At 39.5% G+C, this 22,437-nt stretch overlaps 1 protein-coding gene across 4 annotated transcripts in view; it reads left to right on the top strand.

The window, feature by feature from the left end:
• The first annotated feature begins 651 nt into the window (after positions 1-651).
• Positions 652-22,437, top strand: part of LOC124619529 (protein mothers against dpp) — a 170,227-nt gene continuing 148,441 nt past the window's right edge. The window contains exons 1-2 of one of the 4 annotated variants that reach the window (XM_047145985.1): positions 652-976; positions 7,024-7,322. In XM_047145985.1, the coding sequence (XP_047001941.1) occupies positions 946-976; positions 7,024-7,322 (330 nt within the window). In that variant the 5' untranslated portion in view covers positions 652-945. The other 3 variants (XM_047145982.1, XM_047145983.1, XM_047145984.1) reach the window with 3 other exon arrangements.

The raw sequence follows: 22,437 nt of genomic DNA, 5'->3' as shown, positions 1-22,437 counted from the left end.
TTCAACCACAAAGAAACGCAATATGTATTGTAACATGTGTAACACATTTCACTTTCTGTTGTACTGCCAGAACTTGCTAAAACTGCTTTCTTTGTGCATAATGGAATTACCATAGTAGCACGGTCTTGCTGGTTACAAATTTAACCGAACATATAACGAACTAAAGCATCAGAAATGCATTTGTAAAGTATTATGCACGTGTGGGTATGTAGGCACTGTGTTAAAAAGTACTCGCATGATGGCGGTTTTCGATCTGGGGGCTTACGTCTTAGTCATTCTTTCTGACGTGTCCTTGCAGCGGTTGTGTAAACAAGAATTATAAGATGCAAGTCCAAGTATTTTCTATCACTTTTGTCTCTAAAAGTTTTCAGCTGCTTTACACACTACGCGACTGCTTAAACATAAAGTTGTCTCTTTTTCGCCTAGTTGAAGAACAATTGACTAAATTTTGTCCCTGCATTTTATATTACTTAACACAACTGCTGATTTTAAATACAAGTTTATGTGCATATTGACACGTACTGATAGCATTGCTTGCTAGCAGTAAGCTACTTTATGTCATACGGAGAGATTTTCGGTATTTGTTGCTTTCTATTAATCTTGCAACGCACACATTTGTTCTCTTTCCATACGTGCGTACCGAAAGCCGAAAAGTAACTGAATCTGTTTGTCGGAACGACTAATGACTTGGTGTTGATGACAAAGGTACACTGCTATTACAGAAGTACATGTTCTCTGTTTTCACAGAACAGAGCTATGACGTCACGTGAAAATGACCTAAAATCGAACGTTTGTCAAAAACGGAAGAGGCTGCAGGTTTCTGTGGCCTACCACACGGGAGTTTTTACCAACTGGACCAAGAACCAACAACGTTCACGAAGAAGAAATAACGCTTTTATGAGAAATAGCTAAAATTTTCTTCATGTGTGTTTTTGTTTTTTTGCCATGTCTAATCATTGGCGGATGAATACATCAGGTTGGTTCTGTCTCCGACTTTGAGTCGCCAGTAAATAGAAGCAGTGATATTTTGAAACAAATTCGTAAACTTTGTAAACAATTTTAACATAAAGTGTTCGAATATGTGATTTCTTTTAAAAAATTGAAACTACAAGGTTTGAACAGCTACGAAATGTGAGTACATCATACCAGATAAAGCTTCATCTATTTGAAGATGGATATTTATGAAGTCGAAGAGGAATTTGTATTTAACAGTCAGTAGTTATGTTCATCTTATTCTTACGGGGTTTGGTAGGGAGTAATTGAAGCGCAGCTTTCATGTGACTATGTTCAAGGAAAAGAAAGTTGTTGCTATCAGTTTGATAGCTTCATGTTTACTATGCTTAGTCGAATATAATTATCTAATGGTATAGCAGATAGCAATTTTAGAATATGCATCAGTCATTTAGACTGCTCCCTGTCTATTCTAATGTGCCTACAAATGTGATAAAACTTGTGTACCAAATGCATTAATTCATTTTGTTTGTGTAGCCAACGCGTTGCGCTTCTGCCTTTAAAAGGGGCAGGGGGATATGATTAAGACGTTACGGCAATGGTGTGTAAATTTGACTAGGAAGGCTCGGCCTCTAAGTTCCATTTCACTGGAATATATTTAGGTGTATGAGAAACATTCGCCGCCACTGGCTCATCCTATTTCGCGCGCGCCCTTATCCCCTGAATCAATTTTCAATTGTATGTGGATCCAAATGACACAAATAACAGCAAAAAACTACACAGGAATAAGAGATTTTTCCTTTTTACTTAACTCTTTGTAAATATGTTGATATGTTTACAGTATGATAGTCACAAGCTTTGTGTCACTGTTGATTATACAGCTAGTGTAAGTCCTTAGCACTTTCTACTACTTAAATTGCTGTATAGTCTTATTATTTTTATAAGTTTAACATTTAAGTATGCTAACTGTTCATTTCAGTATTTTTCAAGGCCCTGTACACAAAGTTTATTTACCTTGAATCTTGTAATATCTGGCCAAATTATTCACTGTGGACAAGTGTTCTTTTACTGATTCAAGATAGCTGGCATTTCTCCTTCTTGATTAGAGTTACAAAATTGGATTTGTAAGTGCAGCAAGATATCTGAATGATAGCAGTAATAAAGTAGATTTAGGACGTATAGTTGTCTTTTTATTGATGATAGTAGTTGATTTTTCGATTAGGGCGCCTGATAGTTGTCATATAAATTTAGCAGTCAACACTGTTAATGTGTCCAGTTTTTTAATAGCCTTTCTGACATGATGATCAATTGCTTACATTCATTGACATAAAGCTGTGCAAAGTTGTGCACATTCTTGGAAATCTTTTTGGGCAATAAATGATGAGACCCTTAAAAATGTCAACTACAACCTGCAAGAGAGAGACGGAGCCCAGTTTTCAGTGAAACAGGACTTATCACACTCTTTGTTGTTTTTAAGTGAATTCATATGTTTCTTTGAAGCTACCCCTGCTCCTCACCTCCAAAAAATAGAAACAGTAGTGTAGGCACTGACAAGAAAAATGTGGCTCAATGCAGGAATAAAAAAAAAAAAATCCTGTAGAACAAAGGGGATTCCATACAGTTTTCTCAGAAGTTGTATTGACCCAAAGAAACAGCAGCACTACAAACTTTACTGTGGCACCTTAAAGAAGGTAATAAATAAAGCTAATAGAATGCACATAAAATCTGAAATTGAGATTTCTAAAAAAAGGAAAATAAATTAAATGTAATCAGCATGGAAACTGGCAGAAAAACAGAATATATCATACACAGAAATAAAGCAAGGTGACAGTATTGTAAAGAAATCTGAAATGGTTGCAGAAATTAAAACTAATGTTGCTGACTCTTCACTCAATCTCGCGTTTAACTATCTTTTCAAAAATTCGTTAGAGACTCATGCACAGAAGGATGATTGTTGATCATCTCAACTTCCTTAATATCTTCAGCAAAAGTCAATTTGGATTTTGCACTGGTATTTTTCTCAGCAAACTATATATTCTTTTAACATCAAGTTTTACAGGCCATTAATAAAAATATGTCTCAAGTAGGTAACTTTTGTGGTCCCTCGAAAGCTGTTAATTGTGTAAACCTGTAAAATCTTTTGCAAAAGTCATAATGTTATGATTTATATGGCATTGTCAGTTTGTGGCATCAACATAGAATGGGCTGAAGCAGATTATAATGCCGAATGGTTCATCTGGAAACATGGCTCATCTGAATAGGGCACTTTAATGTGTGGAGTGCCACAAAGCTCTGTTTTAGGTTCACTGCTATTTCTGATGTTCATTATAGGCTCACTTCATTCCTACACAAAGAATAAATTTACCATTTTTGCAGATTACACTGTAATTCTCATTAACACATTGTCAGATGATAATCTTGAACAAACTGTAAACAAGGTTTGGGTCGACAGAAGTGTCCGATCCCACGCGTCTGCTTTGACCCGTGACGTACGGGTGTTGTCGTGTGTGACGTAATGACGGCGTGGAGTTTGGCTTGTGAGTGTGGCGTGTTTGTAGATGTCGTGTTGTGGTTAGTTGTGCTCTCTGGTGGTATGTTCAAGGCTTTCGTTTGTGTGGTGTAATGGGCTCAATTTGCTTTTGCTCAGTATCCAGAATTGTTAGAGTGTCGGCTGTGTTTGTAGTGGAATTTGTTTCAGCGAGTTAACGATTTTGTGTGAAGGTTAATTTAGTGTTGTTCACTGTAGATCGTGTGGTAATTTTAGTAAAATTAATTGGTTGTTGGTTTTGCTCAGGAATGGATATGGCGGATAAAATTAACAGTACGCAGGTCAAGGGAAGTGTTCGATCCCAATGTGTGGCTTTGTGATATTGGTATCGGGAGATGTTTTTGTGCTATATAGGCCAAGGGAAGTGTTTGATCCTAATTTATGGGATCGGGAACTGCTGTTGAGCTATATAGGTCAAGGGAAGTGTCCGATTCCAGATGATATTGTGTTTAGTGGTATTTGGGGAGTTTTATGATTTCGGTTTTTTTTCGTCGTTTTGTGGGTGGGTGTCTAAAATTTGTTTATATTTAGTTTGCCCCCACCCAAAAACACCCCATTTTCCCATGCTTGTCCCGTTAGTGTCATTAGGCTTTTTGTGGAAAGTGTGTGTGTTTGTTTTTTGATGTATTTTCGTCCTCCTAATGTGTACGTACCAACATCATATGCGCCATGTTGGAATAATTGTTTATGGTCGTTTCCGCCATATTTGTGACGTCATGGGTCAAAGCAGATGGGCGGGATCGAACGCTTCCGTATTTCCGAAACCTTGAAGGGGTCAACAGAAACATCCGATCTCACGCGTCGGCTTTGACCCGTGACGTAAGGGTGTTGTGGTGTGTGACGTCATTACGGCGCGGAGTTTGGTTTGTGAGTGTGGCGTGTTTGTAGATGTTGCCTCGTTGACGTTACCTTAGTAGGAGTTTTAGGGCCTGTAATATATAGTTTACCTTTTTACTGTACTTTTTGTTTTAACGTCGTCTATGAGGCTTTTATCAGTTTGCCATTAGATTGTTCAATCTTTATGGTCTATATGTTTTGTCGCTACTCGTTATGTCTAATGAATCAATATTGTTTTTTTCTTTTTTTTTTTGTTTCTTTTTTTTTATCTTTTGATTGACCTACACATTGATCTGTAGCGTAGCCCTGAATACGAGGTTAGGTTGGGAGTTTTTTTTTGGCGGGGGGGGGGGGGGGGGTCAGGGGGGGGGGCTGCGCCCCCCCCCTGCCTGGCCTTGAGTACCACTTGTTTATTATTATCTTTGTTTGCTATCAATGTTAGCAGATTGTTCTTCTGAAACCTTTGCGTGTGTTGTTTTTCTATGTGTTTTCGTCTTTGTGATACGTATGCAACGTTTCTATATTCGCCATATTGGAATTGTCGTTTCCGCTATATTTGTGACGTCATGGGTCAAAGCCGACGGGTTAGATCGGACGCTTCCGTATTTCCCCTTGAAGAAATTGACACAAAGTGTAGAGATCAGCCAATACAGAAAATTGACAGCACAGGACTCTTGGGTGCATATGTAGACATCAAATGTAATTGATCAGCCCACTTTCTTTTTAAAGATTGTGTTGTTGCTTCAGTGGCGGAGGTGGATACCATTAAGGGAACAGAGTTTTGTATCATAATTTTAATCTTTTGTCTTCTTAAGCACATATTAACTTTGAACTGTCATGACTCCCACATTATTTTGGGGACTAGTGTAGCAGGGGATACAACCCGTCGGCTTTGGACAATGACGTCACAAGTCGCCAATCGAGAAGCGATTCTTCTTAGTGTTGTAGCTCCCTTCAATGGCTGATAAGTGTTTTTTGGCTTTTTAAAAAAAAAATCTCACGAGATAGAATAAACAGATCCACTTTACTAAGCAATCAGTAAAAAAACGAAACTGAAACATAACAGCAAAAGCGAAAATGGTAAACTGCTCTCTGGCGACTTGTGACGTCATTGTCCAAAGCCGACGGGTTGTATCCCCTGCTACACTAGACCCTTATTTTGTGCAGTATCGTGGAGGTGAAAATTTAGTTTTTGTATTCATTTATTTATTTGTTGTGCTTCCTGTATATATTACTCATTTTTCCGCAGTGAAACACAGTTTTCTGTTAATAGCATTGCATCTTTTATTGTTGTAAGTTACATGTGAACCCTGTACAAGTTGACATGTTCCATATCCTTGCAATTCACTTGTTGCCTGGGTCTTCGGAACATGAACTAAACAAATAAAAAAGAAAATAGGTCAAGTTTAGAAGTGTGAGCAGTTGTTGTAAACTCTTGTTTTTGAAACTTGGACATATCCAGAGGCTTAGATGGTTGTTAGAAGTGATAAACTAATGAAATTAGGTATGATATACTGAGCAGTTTTGGCCCAAAAATATAGTGGATGTGTTTAAACATTTACTCACATAAAATAACTTTAAGATATTATGAAAAGGAAATTTGCTACTCACCATATAGCAGAGATGCCGAACTGCAGGTAGAGTTTCTCCGCTATATAGTGAGTAGCAACTTCCCTTTTCATAATATTGTTACATTCGATCCTGGATTTTCCATTGTATGATATTATGAAAGGATAGAGTGCTACTCATAACATACAGGCGGTATTGAGTCACAGATGGGCACAAAGAAAAGACTGCTAACATTAAAGTTTTTGGCACACACACACACACACACACACACACACACACACACACACACACACACAATCTCCACTGTGGCTCTGGCCTGAGTCTATGACTCAGTGCCGCCTCTATTGTGTGCATCTATATCCTTTTCATAATATTGTTGTTATTCCATCATCCTGGAAAACCTTTATATTCTTAGTCAAAGCAGACTTAGTACTTTTTATTACTTTTCATGATACTGCATGACATCTGGCACACAAGGCTACATGTCCCTCTCCCCCCCCCCCCCCCCTCCCCTCTTCTCTCTCTCTCTCTCTCTCTCGCAGCACCATCATGGTGGCATTTTACTCTCTTTGCTTTTGCCACTCAGTTTTTCACAACAAATTGTAAGTAACATACATGATAGCTTTCTAACATATTTTTAATGAGCACTTGCTACACATAATAGAGAAGTATAGTGTGGAAGGCTCATTGATGTTTTGCATGAATATGATTGTGAAATGTGTTAGAAACTCATATTTGTAGATTATCTAGTGAAATAATAAATTAATTGACATCAGTTTTTGTTTGAAAAGAAGATATTTGTGTAAAGGGGGAAAAATGTGTAGCATAGTGTATTGTATTGTTGTTAACATTCTTGCAGTATACAGTTCAGCCCCTCTTTTAACTGTCTGGTAACAAATCTGTAGAGTTCCCTTTTGTTTCAGTGATTTGTAATTAATGATTCCTTGTTGTGCAAGGTACAATTTCGTTGAATGGTCAACCAGTGTTAGCAATTAATAGAGCGAAAAAAGAGAGAGGAAAGATGGAACAAGTTCTAAAAGGGTATCTCTAAGTTTAAGTGACAATTGGGATCCCAACATAAATATTCTTATAAAATATTCCCCTTTTTTTTGTTTCAGAGGAAATAGATTTAATTGGAATTGAAATGGATACTGATGAGGCAGAGTCATCAGGAGCTGGTGGCCCAATTTCGTCATTGAATAGCTTATTCTCATTTACCAGTCCTGCTGTGAAGAAACTTCTCGGCTGGAAGCAAGGAGATGAAGAAGAAAAGTGGGCAGAGAAAGCAGTTGATTCTTTAGTGAAGAAACTAAAAAAAAAGAAAGGAGCCATTGAGGAGCTTGAAAGAGCTCTAAGTTCACCAGGCCAAGCCAGTGACTGTGTTACTATACCTCGTAGTTTAGATGGAAGACTACAAGTAAGTTTTAATATGTCATACACTTAACAGTGAACAATTTATTTGTAGTAGTAGTTTGTTTTGTTAACCCTGCTCTGAGTTAAACTCTTAGAATTCATATGCAGTAGTAGAGGTGGGGGTGGTATCTCATTAAATTGCACTGATATTATGATTACTAAGTATTTGAGTAAATGAGAGCTAAAATTAGAATATTTTAAGTGTGTTTAATGCCTTTGGGTAGGTCTAGATCAGCAATATATGTACTGTAGAGGGGGGTAGCTCGAGATCAGCAATATATGTACTGTGAAGGAGAAGCACCCTGATTGGCATTACCCCTGTTGCAGACTTTAGACATTTGTTGTGTTGTTGTTGGCCAGTCAGAGTGGCCGAGCAGTTCTAGGCGCTACAGTTTGGAACTGCGCGACCGCTACGGTCGCAGGTTTGAATCCTGCCTCGGGCATGGGTGTGTGTGATGTCCTTAGGTTAGTTAGGCTTAAGTAGTTCTAAGTTCTAGGGGACTGATGACCAAAGAAGTGAAGTCCCATAGTGCTCAGAGCCATTATAACCATTTTGTTGTTGTTATTGTTACATAACTTTTTTGTACATGTTATGTTTCAGGAGAAAAAAGAAAGTTGTACGTAGAAATATCTCCTCCTCGCACTGGGATATACAAGGTGTACAACTTATCTTCTGCTTTTTTTTCCCCCAACATTTGAGGCTTTAATGAAACAAATTGGTTACACATGTGTCAGTCAAAGTATTTTCCATTGCTGGCCATTACTTTCTCCCATCTTTTGGGCAGTGTACGAATCCCACATCGAAAAAATTGTTCATCTTTTGAAGCGATCCACGAATTCATCCAATCTGTGACTTCTTCGTGCGATCGGAAGTGTTGGTCAGCCAGGCCATGCGCCATTGATGTAAACAGGTGATAATCAGAGGGAGCAATGTCTGGAGAACACTGTGGATGGGGTAGCACTTACCATTTTAACTTTTCCAAGTACGACTTGACCTCATTTGCAATGTGGGGCCGAGCATTGTCATGTTGCAAAATCACTTTATCATGACTCTCGTTGTATTGCGGCTGTTTGTTTTTTAATGGTGTGCTCAAATGCATTAATTGTGTTCGATAACGAGCACCTGTGATTGTTTCACTTGGTTTTAACACCTCATAGTACATGATGCCGAGCTGGTCCCACCAAATGCAGAGCACGATTTTGGAGCCATGAATATTCGGTTAGGCCGTCAACGTGGAAGCATAGCCGGGATATCACTATGATTTTTTTGCATTTATGGTTATCGTAATGAACCCATTTTTCGTCCCCGGTCACAATGCTATGCAGAAATCCCTTTCATTTTTGCCTCTGAAGCAACTGTTCACAAACACACAAACACCATTAAACGTCTCTTGGTTTCAGCTCACACGGGACCCAAGTTCCTTCTTTCTGAATCATGCTTATAGCCTTGAGATGTTTTGAAATGGCTTGCTGTGTCACTCTCACTAATTGCGCCAATTTTTCTTGAGTTTGACACAAGACTTCACTCAGAAATGTCTCCAGCTCTGCATCTTTGTAAACATTCTCTCTTCCACCACTATACCGGTCTACGTTGTTAAAACCACTGTTCTTGAAGCGTTGAAACAACTCACGACATGTTCTTTCACTACTAGCATCCTTACCATACGTACTTGAGAGCATTCGATGAGTCTCAGCCACTGTTTTGATCATATTGAAACAAAACAGTAACACCTCCCACAAATGACGAGAATTAGGCTCGTAAACTGACATTTCAACCATATGATGCAGACACAAATTGACTAATGTTTGAATGAGGTTATGTTGACGGAGGTCCAAGCTAACTCCCCGACATCTGCAATCTGTTTCTTTTGACTGCTGCTTACCGTTGTTGCCACCTATTGGCAAACGGTGGAAACAAAGTTGTACACCTTGTACTTATTCAATAACTATGTGTTAATTCTATACACACATGCTGTAGTGTTAACAGAGACATTGCTTCTTTTCTTACAGCTTTTGTAATCCTTTTTATATATGATCCAAATACTAGTGGGTCTATCATTAGGTATTGAGTGTTCACAGGCTTTCACTTGCTAATGTAAAGTTCATGTATTTCCAGCTGGATGAGTTCGTCGAAAGACATGTTATTTTATCTTTTCACTTTGCTGGTAGGTAATGGAAGTAAGACTCATCAAAATGTCATAGTATTTTATATCTAAAAACAAAGATGATGTAATTTACCAAACGAAAGTGCTGGCAGGTCGATAGACACACAAACATACACACAAAATTCAAGCTTTCGCAACAAACTGTTGCCTCATCAGGAAAGAGGGAAGGAGAGGGAAAGACTAAAGGATGTGTCATAGTATTTTGGTTGACTCACTCTGCTGGAAACATCAAAACTTTTATATTAGTTCAACTCTCTAGGAATGACAAAGAGATATCCCTTCATTATGAAATTATTTGTAGTACAAGATTGTAGAATCCTTGCAACCATTTCTTTCCATTTGTTCTACGATGCTTTAGAAATTCAAAAAATGTGCAATCCTAACTGCTTGTCATTGGGACTTTTTGTATTTTTATTGCTACGCTAATTTGTAGCCAGTTGGAGACATATGAGAGGTTTCCTCCATCTGCAGATTTACCTGTTAATGTCTAGTGACACCTCTGATTAAAGCTCTGAGTCTTTGAGGGAGGAGTGCTTGGTTAGATAGCTAATCTGCAAATCATTTGCAATTTTTTGTACATCTTCTAATGTGGAATATTTAAGTATTTTGAAGCTTCAACATGTTTTTACTCATTTCAGTGAAATTCAGTTTAAATATTTCTTTCTGTTTACTTTCTTTGTTTGCTGAAATGACATTTTACTTCCTTCAGGATTTCTGTTTCCCTTACTCTGGTATTTGAGTAGTCATTCTAATATTCCCTATATTATTTTCTGAGTTAAAGGGGTGTGTTTCACTGAGCAATAATCCCTCCCCTTGCCACCCCTCCCCCCCCCCCTCTCTCTCTCTCTCTCTCTCTCTCTCTCTCTCTCTCCCCCCCTCTCTCTCTCTCCCCCCCTCTCTCCCTCCCTCCCTCCCTCTCCATCCTATATGCCCTACACTTTTCTCACCAAGTATTGGGCTGCTGGTTAGTGTCAGTCTTTTGAGTGTGCACCAGTGTGCTAACCGTTTAACAACTGAAATTCTGTTGTATTAGAAAAAATGATAATTGCTTGTTTTATTTTTGATGTTGAGAGAGAGAGAGAGAGAGAGAGAGAGAATGTCTTCTCAAACGCAGATACAGAATATGAGTCAGTGCTTTTGTCACTTCATTGTCATACCAGAAATGAGTATAGAATGTTAATGAAACTATCGTTATATGTTTTGAGTTATGTTGTGGTAAGAATATTGAGTGAATCTTGCTTACATAAACAATAATTCTTGATTCCTGATTTGGATAGCAATACAAAATAGACAGTTAGGACTGTCTTTAGACTGAAGTCTAAACTAGGGGGCAGTCCCAGTCAGAATGCTTTCCCTCTATGGTGCGCAAACTGACAACATATAAGTTTCCTGTAGACAGTATATAGACAGTTACCAGTGGGAGTTGGAAAAGGGATGATGTATTATATGGCTTTGAATTCATTCCGTATTGTTTGCGAAATATTCATGGGTCATAGAAGAAGTAGAGGCTGTGGTAACAAACTGATCTATAGCGGGCTAGGATAGTAGGTGATAGTTTTGTTTTGAGTTGTTGAAGTCAATGAATACCATGTCACAAGAAAAAGTTCTACTATAATTAGTGAATAATTAAAGTATTGGTTCAGATAACAGTCAGTTATCAGAGATTATATACATCTTGTTGTTGTTGTTGTTGTTGTTGTTGTTGTTGTCTTCAGTCCTGAGACTGGTTTGATGCAGCTCTCCATGCTACTCCATGATACATATCGTATCAGTTTGTATTTTAATTTCGGCCGTATGTCATATGCAGCAAAATTATCTTTACTGTTGTTGCAAATATCTTGTGAACTTTGGGGGTTGTGTATAACTGTTGTCTTTGAATGCATTATGAACTTCACACTTATATTCATACCAGGATTTAACACTTTTTCTTATTTTTACAAAAGACATCATTTGTCTGCTGGTGTCCCATTTGGTACATTACAGCCATCTGTTAACACACACCCTTACCTTTCCATTGCATCACATAAAAAGGTACTTACCTCCCTCCCTCCCCTCCCTGACTTGCATGAGTACATCCCGGCAAGTTCAAGGCTTCAAGCCATTAGAGCATTTCTTTCCTTTCTCATTCTATAATCTCTCGTCTTTGACCATCTTCACTTCTTTTACCCTTGAGCCCTTGCCGAAAATCCAATGTCAGCCCAGCTATTCTCTCACTTTCTCTGTCTTTTGTGTACACAACCTCTGTTTATTTGCCTTAACCACAGATTTCTCAGCTAAAGTACATGTTTGGACCTTTTCTGGGGGGAGGAAGAGGCTTTTGACCATCTACTTTTCAGTAGTGCAGGTCAGTTGAGGACAACTTAAATATTGCTCACTTATGCGTAGTAACTGTGTACATACAATTGCACTAAAAAGCTAACACAGTATTTAACCTGACATGGTGAGTGTTTCAAGTATCCTCTTGATAGTAGTACCCTAATAACAGAGAGATCACCCATCTGGTGCCTGAACTGTTAGATCCGTATGCATGCCAAGGAGTAGATTCCTGTCACCTTGAGGCACCAGGACTCTGTGCATTGAACATCAGCTTTGCTGCAGCTGGTTGACACCCATGGGGAAAGTTGTTGATTGGAGTAAGTGGAATTAGGGTGGACGTTTCCTGTATTGAGTGAATTAAAAAAGATAAGGCTCTCATCAACCCAAAGACTGGATGTAGCACGTATTGGATGTGCCATTTCTTTGCCTTTATTTGACCTTTGAACTGACTTATTCAGCCAGTTATTGTTGGATTTATAGTTTAATGTGAAGTCTGAACCTCATTGCAACTTGGTATTTCTTACGTCAGCATACATTGCTAGAGGTGACAGAAAAAAAGTCATAGGATTGAATGGGCATCAAACCTGAGCCTGCAGGATCCGTAGTCCGACACTTCAACCACTTAGCCACCTAGTCACATATTATTTGAATAAAAGTAATGCAAAAATAATGATTGTAATAATTCTGCTGTCTTAACAGACAGATATAGAAAGTGCAGACCATAAAATACAATGTGACAGATTTCCCTACATCTTGGAAAAGGGTGAAGCTATAAGATAATGAACAAAATAATTTATTCAATGCCATATCTGTTCACAGGGCAAATAAAAGGTAGTCACATTGAAAAATGCAAAATGGCTCTTTGTTGGTTAAAATATCAACTGTGTTTACAGTCTCAAGCACTTCAGACACGTGACAAGTTGGGGAACATAACAGTGTATGTTACCCAACATAAATGTCTGAGTATGATGTAGGAAGTTTCATTCACTGAGAAGTGCACTCTAGGCGGATGAGGTGCTACAAACTAATTTGGAATGGCAAGATGTATGCTTCATCTGGTGCAAACAAAGACATCTGAAAGCTAGCAATATAGCTTTTGAAGAAAATGTTGTTCCAGAAAAAGTTAGTGGTGGGCTGTAGGTGTTGTATTCCAGTATCTCATAACCCTTGAGGTGTTTCTGATGTTTATGTTTTGAATGTGTCATCACACTACACAGCAAATCCTATATGTTCAAACAGTGGAAGATCATTAAACAACAGCCATCTGTATGAACAACCACTTTTATATGTAAAAGCCCTGGAACACTGGAACACAATTTTGCATTTCGGCATTATGAAAAGCAATGTCAGTTTTGTAGCTGTCATCACATAGATTTCATAATCATCTCTATCATCTGCTCAAAATCATGAAAACACATTTAGCTCAAAAGATTACCCAAAATTGAGATCTCCACCTCATTGTTCAGAAACTTCTAGACAAGTATATTTTGTAGTGATCATCACATGTGTGCTTACGAATTAATACTGAAAAATAGTTCAATTTTAATTGTAATTGTGTGTAGAATCCCATTGAGAAATATTGAACTGTTTATGAGGAATCTAGACTCCTTACTGTGCTATCTACTCACCATAAAGGTGACACATTGAATTGCGGATAGGCACAGTAAAAAGACTGTTACACACTAAGCTGTTACATGCTAAGCTTTTTTCCCAAAGCCATCTTCAGAATAGGGAAACACACAAACACACACACACACACACACACACACACACACACACACACACACACACACAAAAGCAGGCACACTTGACTGCTATCTGTGGCTGCATTAGGTGGACTGCAACTGGAACCCTTCAGAAGAAGAAAGGACAACCATGCACAGCCTCAAGACAGATCCTCACCTAGTAATGCTACCTGCATACAGAGATTCGACCACTGTTTCTGTGGATTGCAGTGACTACCAGGCGGAAGGCTTTTGCCAGATGTGTGACTCCTCCACTTATAAACTCTGCCAGAGTGAACCCACCCCAGAAGTTCAACATAACCTTCAATCCCTGCTTAAAGCCTTAGGCCATTCCCAGAACCTCTCCCCTGAATCCATTTTCCTCCTCATTGCTATGTCACCCCACACTCCCACTTTCTACTTGCTGCCCAAAATCTGCAAACCCAACAATCCTGGATACCCCATTGAACCTGGTTATTGCAGTCCCACTGAAAGATTTGTGGCCCACAATGACCAACACCTACAATCAATTGCCCAAAATCCAACCGCTTCATTCACATACTCTCCACCATCCCCCCTCTCCCCCCCCCTTTTACCTCCTGGATCGCAACTTTTCACCATTGACATCACTTCCCTATACAGTAACATTCACATGCCCATTTCTTGCCACTATTGAACACTACCTCTCCCATTGTCATTCAGATTCCAAACCCACTACCTTATTTCTCAAAAAACTTACTAACTTAATCCTAGCTGGCCAGGGTGGCCGGGCGGTTCTAGGCGCTACAGTCTGGAACCACGCGACCACTACGGTTGCAGGTTCGAATCCTGCCTCGGGCATGGATGTGTGTGATGTCCTTAGGTTAGTTAGGTTTAAGTAGTACTAAGTTCTAGGGGACTGATGACCTCAGAAGTTAAGTCCCATAGTGCTCAGAGCCATTTGAACCATTTTGAACTTTATCCTAACACACAACTGCTTCTCCTTAGAAGGGAAGCAATACAAACAAATCCATGGCACAGTGATGGCCAAGCTCCTATGCTAACCTGTTTATGGGCTGTCTAGAGAAAAGCTTCGTAGCCTCCCAAACACCTTGTCTGGTTTAGGCTCATTGATGATATCTTTATGATCTGGACTCAGGGCCAAGACAACCTATCTTCATTCTTTCACAACCTCAGCACCATCTCTCCCATCTGCTTTACCTGATCCTCTTCTATCTAATGTTGACCCTCTCCTCTCTGACAGCTCATCCACACCTCTGCCCACATTAAACCTGCCAACCACATCTGTATCTGCATTTTGACAGCTGCCATCCCTTCCACACCAAAAAAATCCCTCCCATACAGCCTGTCCACCTGGGGATGATATATTAATTCTCATGGTATGAAGTCAACTTCACTTACTAGTTACATATTTCACATGCTCTATCTATCTGCCTTATTGGTACCTGTAATATTTTGGTGAAGCAGAGCAAGCTGGCTGTCATAACATTGTCTTCAAAGAAGAAGAGGATCTAAATACCTTTGAGGCTCAAATAATTATCATCTAATAATCCAATATTATGTGTTACAGATTTTTCGTGTATACAAAAATCGTAAGTCAGACTGTCTGGAATATGAATCCTGTGGCTAAATTAGGTGAGACACATGCTCCCTAGCAAACCCACTATTGTTGCGCCTTTTGTGTGGTGCCAGCAAATTTTCATAGTTATTATTGGTCTAAAATTATTAATTAATCAGTAGAAAATATTATTAAACATATTTGCTACGTGTGACTTATCATTAATAGTCCTTCAATTTAGTTCAATAGTGATGCTGTCCTGTTCTGTGGATGCCTGGTGTCTCTCGTTTCATTATCTTCCATATAGCGTTAAGCCTATTGCCAGAATTACTAATTTCTGACATTATGTGGATGTTCTTTGATTTTTAGTGATCCATTATTTTTTACATGGCTGTTTAATGTACTTTTGATTAGCTATTTTCAAATAATGATATGAAATTATGATAGAATTGATTACATATGTTAGACTTTGGTTGATTATAAATTTCACCCCAAGTCATCTCTTGTAAACTAGTCTCAAAAACATTTGACCTGGAGTCATTAATTATTGTTACTCATTTCCATTGAGAAGTATCCATACTGTAAGACACAATGTTATTTATCCCAACTAACTGTCCATTATGATCATGATCAGAGAGAGCATTTACTACTGGGTAAACAGTTATTCTCTTGCTGTGAGCTTCATAATAGGAAACACTATCAGTTAGGATCCTACTGTCTTTAACCGGCCATGTTGGAAAGTTAATTACTGAGATCAAATTGAAGGATCCAAATCAGGTTTCAAGATCATATTTCCTATCAGAAGCCTTTAAAAAATCTACACTGAAGTCTACTATTAACTATTTGCTGCTCTCTGGCAGATACCACAGTAAAAGCAAACAATACAATTATGAAAAGGTTATATTGCTACTCATCATAAAAATGATATGTTGAGCTGCAGGCAGGCACAACAAAATGAGTTACACACCAAAGTTTCAGCCAAAGTCTTCTTCAGAAAACAAAGGGAAACACACACATACATTCACACAAGCAGGTACACCTCAGGGACACATGGCCACTACCTCCAGCTGCTTTAGTCGGACTGCAATTGTTGTGGATCGTGTATAGCAGAATATTAGGGGGGGCGGGGGGGGGGGGGGGAGGAGTGAGTGCAGAAGAGTGCTAGAGTGCTGTCAGGCAGGGCACGCAGTGGCTACTGTAGAAGGCAGCACAACAAGGCTCAGGCAGTGTCGGGACACTGTGGGAAGGGAGGGGGAGGGGGGAGCAGAAAAGGAGAGAAGCAGAGAAGAGAAAATACTGGTGGATGCACTGGCAAGGAGTGAGCATGATGAGTGTAAGAGGACATGAATTGGGAGGAGGTTATAGGACTGGGGGGCAGACAATGCTGGGTGGCAGATGTGGGAACAGTAGGTTATCGTAGGCTGAGGCCGGGATAATTTCTGGAACAGAGAATGTGTTGTAAGGCTAACTCCCATTTGTGGAGTTCAGAAATGCTGGTGGTGGAGGGCAGGATTCAGTTGGCCTGAGTTGGGAAGCAGCCATTACAATCAACCATGTTATTTTCAGCTGCATGTTGTGCAAGGTCTCATCTACATCTGCATGATTACTCTGCAATTCACATTTAAGTGCTTGGCAGAGGGTTCATCGAACCACAATCATACTATCTCCCCACTATTCCACTCCCGAACAGCGCGCGGGAAAAACGAACACCTAAACCTTTCTGATCGAGCTCTGATTTCTCTTATTTTATTTTGATGATGATTCCTACATATGTAGGTTGGGCTCAACAAAATATTTTCGCATTCGGAAATTAGTGAACTAAACATAAATCCACATCCTGTCTCTATCATGGCCAGGAAAAGACAGACAATACAAGATCAGTGAAACATCTGATAGGAGCTTTTAAAAACTTAAGGAAATTAATGTTCTTCATCTTTTGTTGCTAGCTGCATAGGCCTGATTGCTGTGGGCATACTGTGTTTTAATCTTCGCCATAAACTACTTAGGGGAATGATTGAATAAAAATACACAGAAAAAAATAAGACCTATACCCTTTTATGTAAACTAGCATAAGTTCCAATACAACTGCCCCCCTGCTTTATACTGTTGTTGTCCATGATTACTGGTTGACACTATACAGGAGCTGTCCTCTTTCTACATACAATCATAACATTAAAATTTATTTCCAATCATAACTTATATTGTATCTTTGGACTGACCGGTGTGTAAAATACATTTATTGATGGCCAATCTTATTGTGATGTATACCCTAGATGTGCCAGCTCTCTCTTATGTTACAGTTTTATTTGCATATTGTGAAAGGTTAATTTTCGAAGTCCATGAGGCAACAAAGGCCATGTTCAAAGTTAGAGTCTGTGGCTCCATTATTGCGGAGTAACTGTTACATGCCTCTTGCAGGGTTACGCTCACACAGGTTAAGACCGAGTGAGAGGGTGCAGTGGTTAGCACACTGACTCACAATTGGGAGGACGGCTGCTCAAACCCGCATACGGCCATCCTGGTTTAAGTTTTCTCTGATTTCCTTAAGTAGCTTCAGGCAAATGCCGGGCTGGTTCCGTTGAAAGGGCACGGCCAATTTCCTCCCCCATCCTTCCCTAATTTGAACTTATGGTCTGTCTCTAATGACGTCATTGTTGATGGGACATTGAACATTATTCTCCTCCTCCTCCTCCTCCTTCATCTTCTCCACCTTCGTAGGTTAAGCAGTGTCTGTTGTGCGCACACCTCATAAGTCTGTTGGTGCAACATGGCTATGTGGTACAGTTTGTTTTCACAGTTTTTAGATAATGATGAATTTCAAGTCATAAAAATGTCCATAGAGCTACTCTGTAGGATAGTGTGTATGGGTGAGTGCATGATTGAGAGTTTCTGATGCTGCTGTGGAAAAGCCTGTCATTTCCGACCTGTGATACTGGAACCACATATTGCGTGACATATTTCAGTGACCAAACTCAGTCCGTCCATTCAGCATCATGTCAAGATCTCACCAAATTTCAGGTAAGCCTATAAACATGTTCTCTTACGTGGTCCCCAAAGTCTAGCATCCCTCGCTGCTACAAATGAACCTAAAATTTTTGGCTCATTGTGAGCACCTGCACCTTCACTCACTATAACACATTAATTGTAATATTTTTACAGCACACACACCAAGCATTTGATGATTGAATAGTTTCTGTTGATGTCTGTTTTGCCGATACATATGTGGTTTCAAATGTTGTTGTTGTTGTGGTCTTCAGTCCTGAGACTGGTTTGATGCAGCTCTCCATGCTACTCTATCCTGTGCAAGCTTTTTCATCTCCCAGTACCTACTGCAACCTACATCCTTCTGAATCTGCTTAGTGTATTCATCTCTTGGTCTCCCTCTACGATTTTTACCCTCCACGCTGCCCTCCAATACTAAATTGGTGATCCCTTGATGCCTCAGAACATGTCCTACCAACCGATCCCTTCTTCTGGTCAAGTTGTGCCACAAACTTCTCTTCTCTCCAATCCTATTCAATACTTAGTTATGTGATCTACCCATCTAATCTTCAGCATTCTTCTGTAGCACCACATTTCGAAAGCTTCTATTCTCTTCTTGTCCAAACTATTTATCGTCCATGTTTCACTTCCATACATGGCTACACTCCATACAAATACCTTCAGAAATGACTTCCTGACACTTAAATCAATACTGGATGTTAACAAATTTCTCTTCTTCAGAAACGCTTTCCTTGCCATTGCCAGCCTACATTTTATATCCTCTCTACTTCGACCATCATCAGTTATTTTGCTCCCCAAATAGCAAAACTCCTTTACTACTTTAAGTGCCTCATTTCCTAATCTAATTCCCTCAGCATCACCCGATTTAATTAGACTACATTCCATTATCCTTGTTTTGCTTTTGTTGATGTTCATCTTATATCCTCCTTTCAAGACACTGTCCATTCCATTCAACTGCTCTTCCAAGTCCTTTACTGTCTCTGACAGAATTACAATGTCATCGGCGAACCTCAAAGTTTTTATTTCTTCATGAATTTTAATACCTACTCCGAATTTTTCTTTTGTTTGCTTTACTGCTTGCTCAATATACAGATTGAACAACATCGGGGACAGGCTACAACCCTGTCTTACTCCCTTCCCAACCACTGCTTCCCTTTCATGTCCCTCGACTCTTATAACTGCCATCTGGTTTCTGTACAAATTGTAAATAGCCTTTCGCTCCCTGTATTTTACCCCTGCCACCTTTGGAATTTGAAAGAGAGTATTCCAGTCAACATTGTCAAAAGCTTTCTCTAAGTCTACAAATGCTAGAAACGTAGGTTTGCCTTTCCTTAATCTTTCTTCTAAGATAAGTCGTAAGGTCAGTATTGCCTCACATGTTCCAGTGTTTCTACGGAATCCAAACTGATCTTCCCCGAGGTTGGCTTCTACTAGTTTTTCCATTCGTCTGTAAAGAATTCGTGTTAGTATTTTGCAGCTGTGACTTATTAAGCTGATAGTTCGGTAATTTTCACATCTGTCAACACCTGCTTTCTTTGGGATTGGAATTATTATATTCTTCTTGAAGTCTGAGGGTATGTCGCCTGTTTCATACATCTTGCTCACCAGATGGTAGAGTTTTGTCAGTACTGGCTCTCCCACGGCCGTCAGTAGTTCCAATGGAATATTGTCTACTCCGGGGGCCTTGTTTCGCCTCAGGTCTTTCAGTGCTCTGTCAAACTCTTCACGCAGTATCATATCTCCCATTTCATCTTCATCTACGTCCTCTTCCATTTCCATAATATTGTCCTCAAGTACATCGCCCTTGTATAGACCGTCTATATACTCCTTCCACCTTTCTGCTTTCCCTTCTTTGCTTAGAACTGGGTTTCCATCTGAGCTCTTGATATTCATACAAGTCGTTCTCTTATCTCCAAAGGTCTCTTTAATTTTCCTGTAGGCGGTATCTATCTTACCCCTAGTGAGATAGGCCTCTACATCCTTACATTTGTCCTCTAGCCATCCCTGCTTAGCCATTTTGCACTTCCTGTCGATCTCATTTTTGAGACATTTGTATTCCTTTTTGCCTGTTTCACGTACTGCATTTTTATATTTTCTCCTTTCATCAATTAAATTCAATATTTCTTCTGTTACCCAAGGATTTCTACTAGCCCTCGTCTTTTTACCTACTCGATCCTCTGCTGCCTTCACTACTTAATCCCTCAAAGCTACCCATTCTTCTTCTACTGTATTTCTTTCCCCCACTCCTGTCAGTTGTTCCCTTATGCTATCCCTGAAACTCTGTACAACCTCTGGTTCTTTTAGTTTATCCAGGTCCCATCTCCTTAAATTCCCACCTTTTTGCAGTTTCTTCAGTTTTCATCTACAGGTCATAACCAATAGATTGTGGTCAGAGTCCACATCTGCCCCTGGAAATGTCTTACAATTTAAAACCTGGTTCCTAAATCTCTGTCTTACCATTATATAATCTATCTGATACCTTTTAGTATCTCCAGGGTTCTTCCATGTATACAACCTTCTTTCATGATTCTTAAACCAAGGGTTAGTTATGATTATGTTGTGCTCTTTGCAAAATTCTACCAGGCGGCTTCCTCTTTCATTTCTGTCCCCCAATCCATATTCACCTACTATGTTTCCTTCTCTCCCTTTTCCTACACTCGAATTCCAGTCACCCATGACTATTAAATTTTCGTCTCCCTTCACAATCTGAATAATTTCTTTTATTTCATCATACATTTCTTCAATTTCTTCGTCATCCTCAGAGCTAGTTGGCATATAAACTTGTACTACTGTAGTAGGTGTGGGCTTCGTATCTATCTTGGCCACAATAATGCATTCACTATGCTGTTTGTAGTAGCTTACCCGCATTCCTATTTTCCTATTCATTATTAAACCTACTCCTGCATTACCCCTATTTGATTTTGTGTTTATAACCCTGTAGTCACCTGACCAGAAGTCTTGTTCCTCCTGCCACCGAACTTCACTAATTCCCACTATATCTAACTTCAACCTATCCATTTCCCTTTTTAAATTTTCTAACCTACCTGCCCGATTAAGGGATCTGACATTCCACGCTTCGATCCGTAGAACGCCAGTTTTCTTTCTCCTGATAACGACATCCTCTTGAGTAGTCCCCGCCCGGAGATCCGAATGGGGGACTATTTTACCTCCGGAATATTTTACCCAAGAGGACGTCATCATCATGTAATCATACAGTAAAGCTGCATGCCCTCGGGAAAAATTATGGCCGTAGTTTCCCCTTGCTTTCAGCCGTTCGCAGTACCAGCACAGCAAGGCCGTTTTGGTTATTGTTACAAGGCCAGATCAGTCAATCATCCAGACTGTTGCCCTTGCTACTACTGAAAAGGCTGCTGCCCCTCTTCAGGAACCACACGTTTGTCTGGCCTCTCAACAGATGCCCCTCCGTTGTGGTTGCACCTACGGTACGGCTATCTGTACCGCTGAGGCGCGCAAGCCTCCCCACCAATGGCAAGGTCCATGGTTCATGGGGGGGGGTGGTTTCAAATAACATATACAAAATAAGCATTACAGTTCAACATAATATGATTTAACCTAAGCATACATAAGCCTATATCTATGTGTTGCTGACACGTCAAGTACATATGTGGTACAATTTATACATATTCACATCTAGATTCATCACAAATTATCACTTGTGCAGAAAACTAGATTTCAATACCACTGAATGACCTTTAAGATTTTATTTTTGCCATTAGGACACATATAACAACATCTTATGGCATTTTAAATACACAGTACTTGACGTTTTCTCTGACCATTCAAAGGCTGCTTGTCTCTAACAGATTTGCCGTGAACAGGTGACACTCTTTAATGTTTGAGTTCAATAGTATTATCTTCCATAGAATAACAATTAAGAATTTTTTTTTCAGTTTCAAGGTTGAAGGGACAATATACTTCTATACAGTTCGATGATATGCATAAACCACTGTCCTCACATTTTGTCTGACTCTTGCATTTTCAATTCCAGATTGCTAACGAAAGAGAAGAAATCTTCATTATGTGTTAACCAACACAAGCAAACGTACATATGCTTAGCCCCACCTCTCTCTAGTCTGCTAGGAAAGGGTGTACTGATCTACAAAGAGTGGTGACAGGAAATGGAAAGAAGCATTTCTTTATCTGCTGCTGAAATCCATCCAGTCCTCCTTTAAGAGTGCAAATATTCAGAGCATGTCCATTGTTTTGACTTACCTGTTTCAGTCCTTCCATATTCATACTACTATTACACCTGCATTTAATAAGTGTTGCTGTAGACGGGCACAATCTCATTATCTTTCATAGTTTGTCCAGAGTGTGACCATACTCCTACAA

The sequence above is a fragment of the Schistocerca americana genome, chromosome 6, assembly GCF_021461395.2.
Source record: "Schistocerca americana isolate TAMUIC-IGC-003095 chromosome 6, iqSchAmer2.1, whole genome shotgun sequence".
NCBI lineage: Eukaryota > Metazoa > Arthropoda > Insecta > Orthoptera > Acrididae > Schistocerca > Schistocerca americana.
The sequence above is the reverse complement of the archived record's forward strand: the minus strand, read 5'-3'. Positions and strand labels throughout refer to the sequence as shown.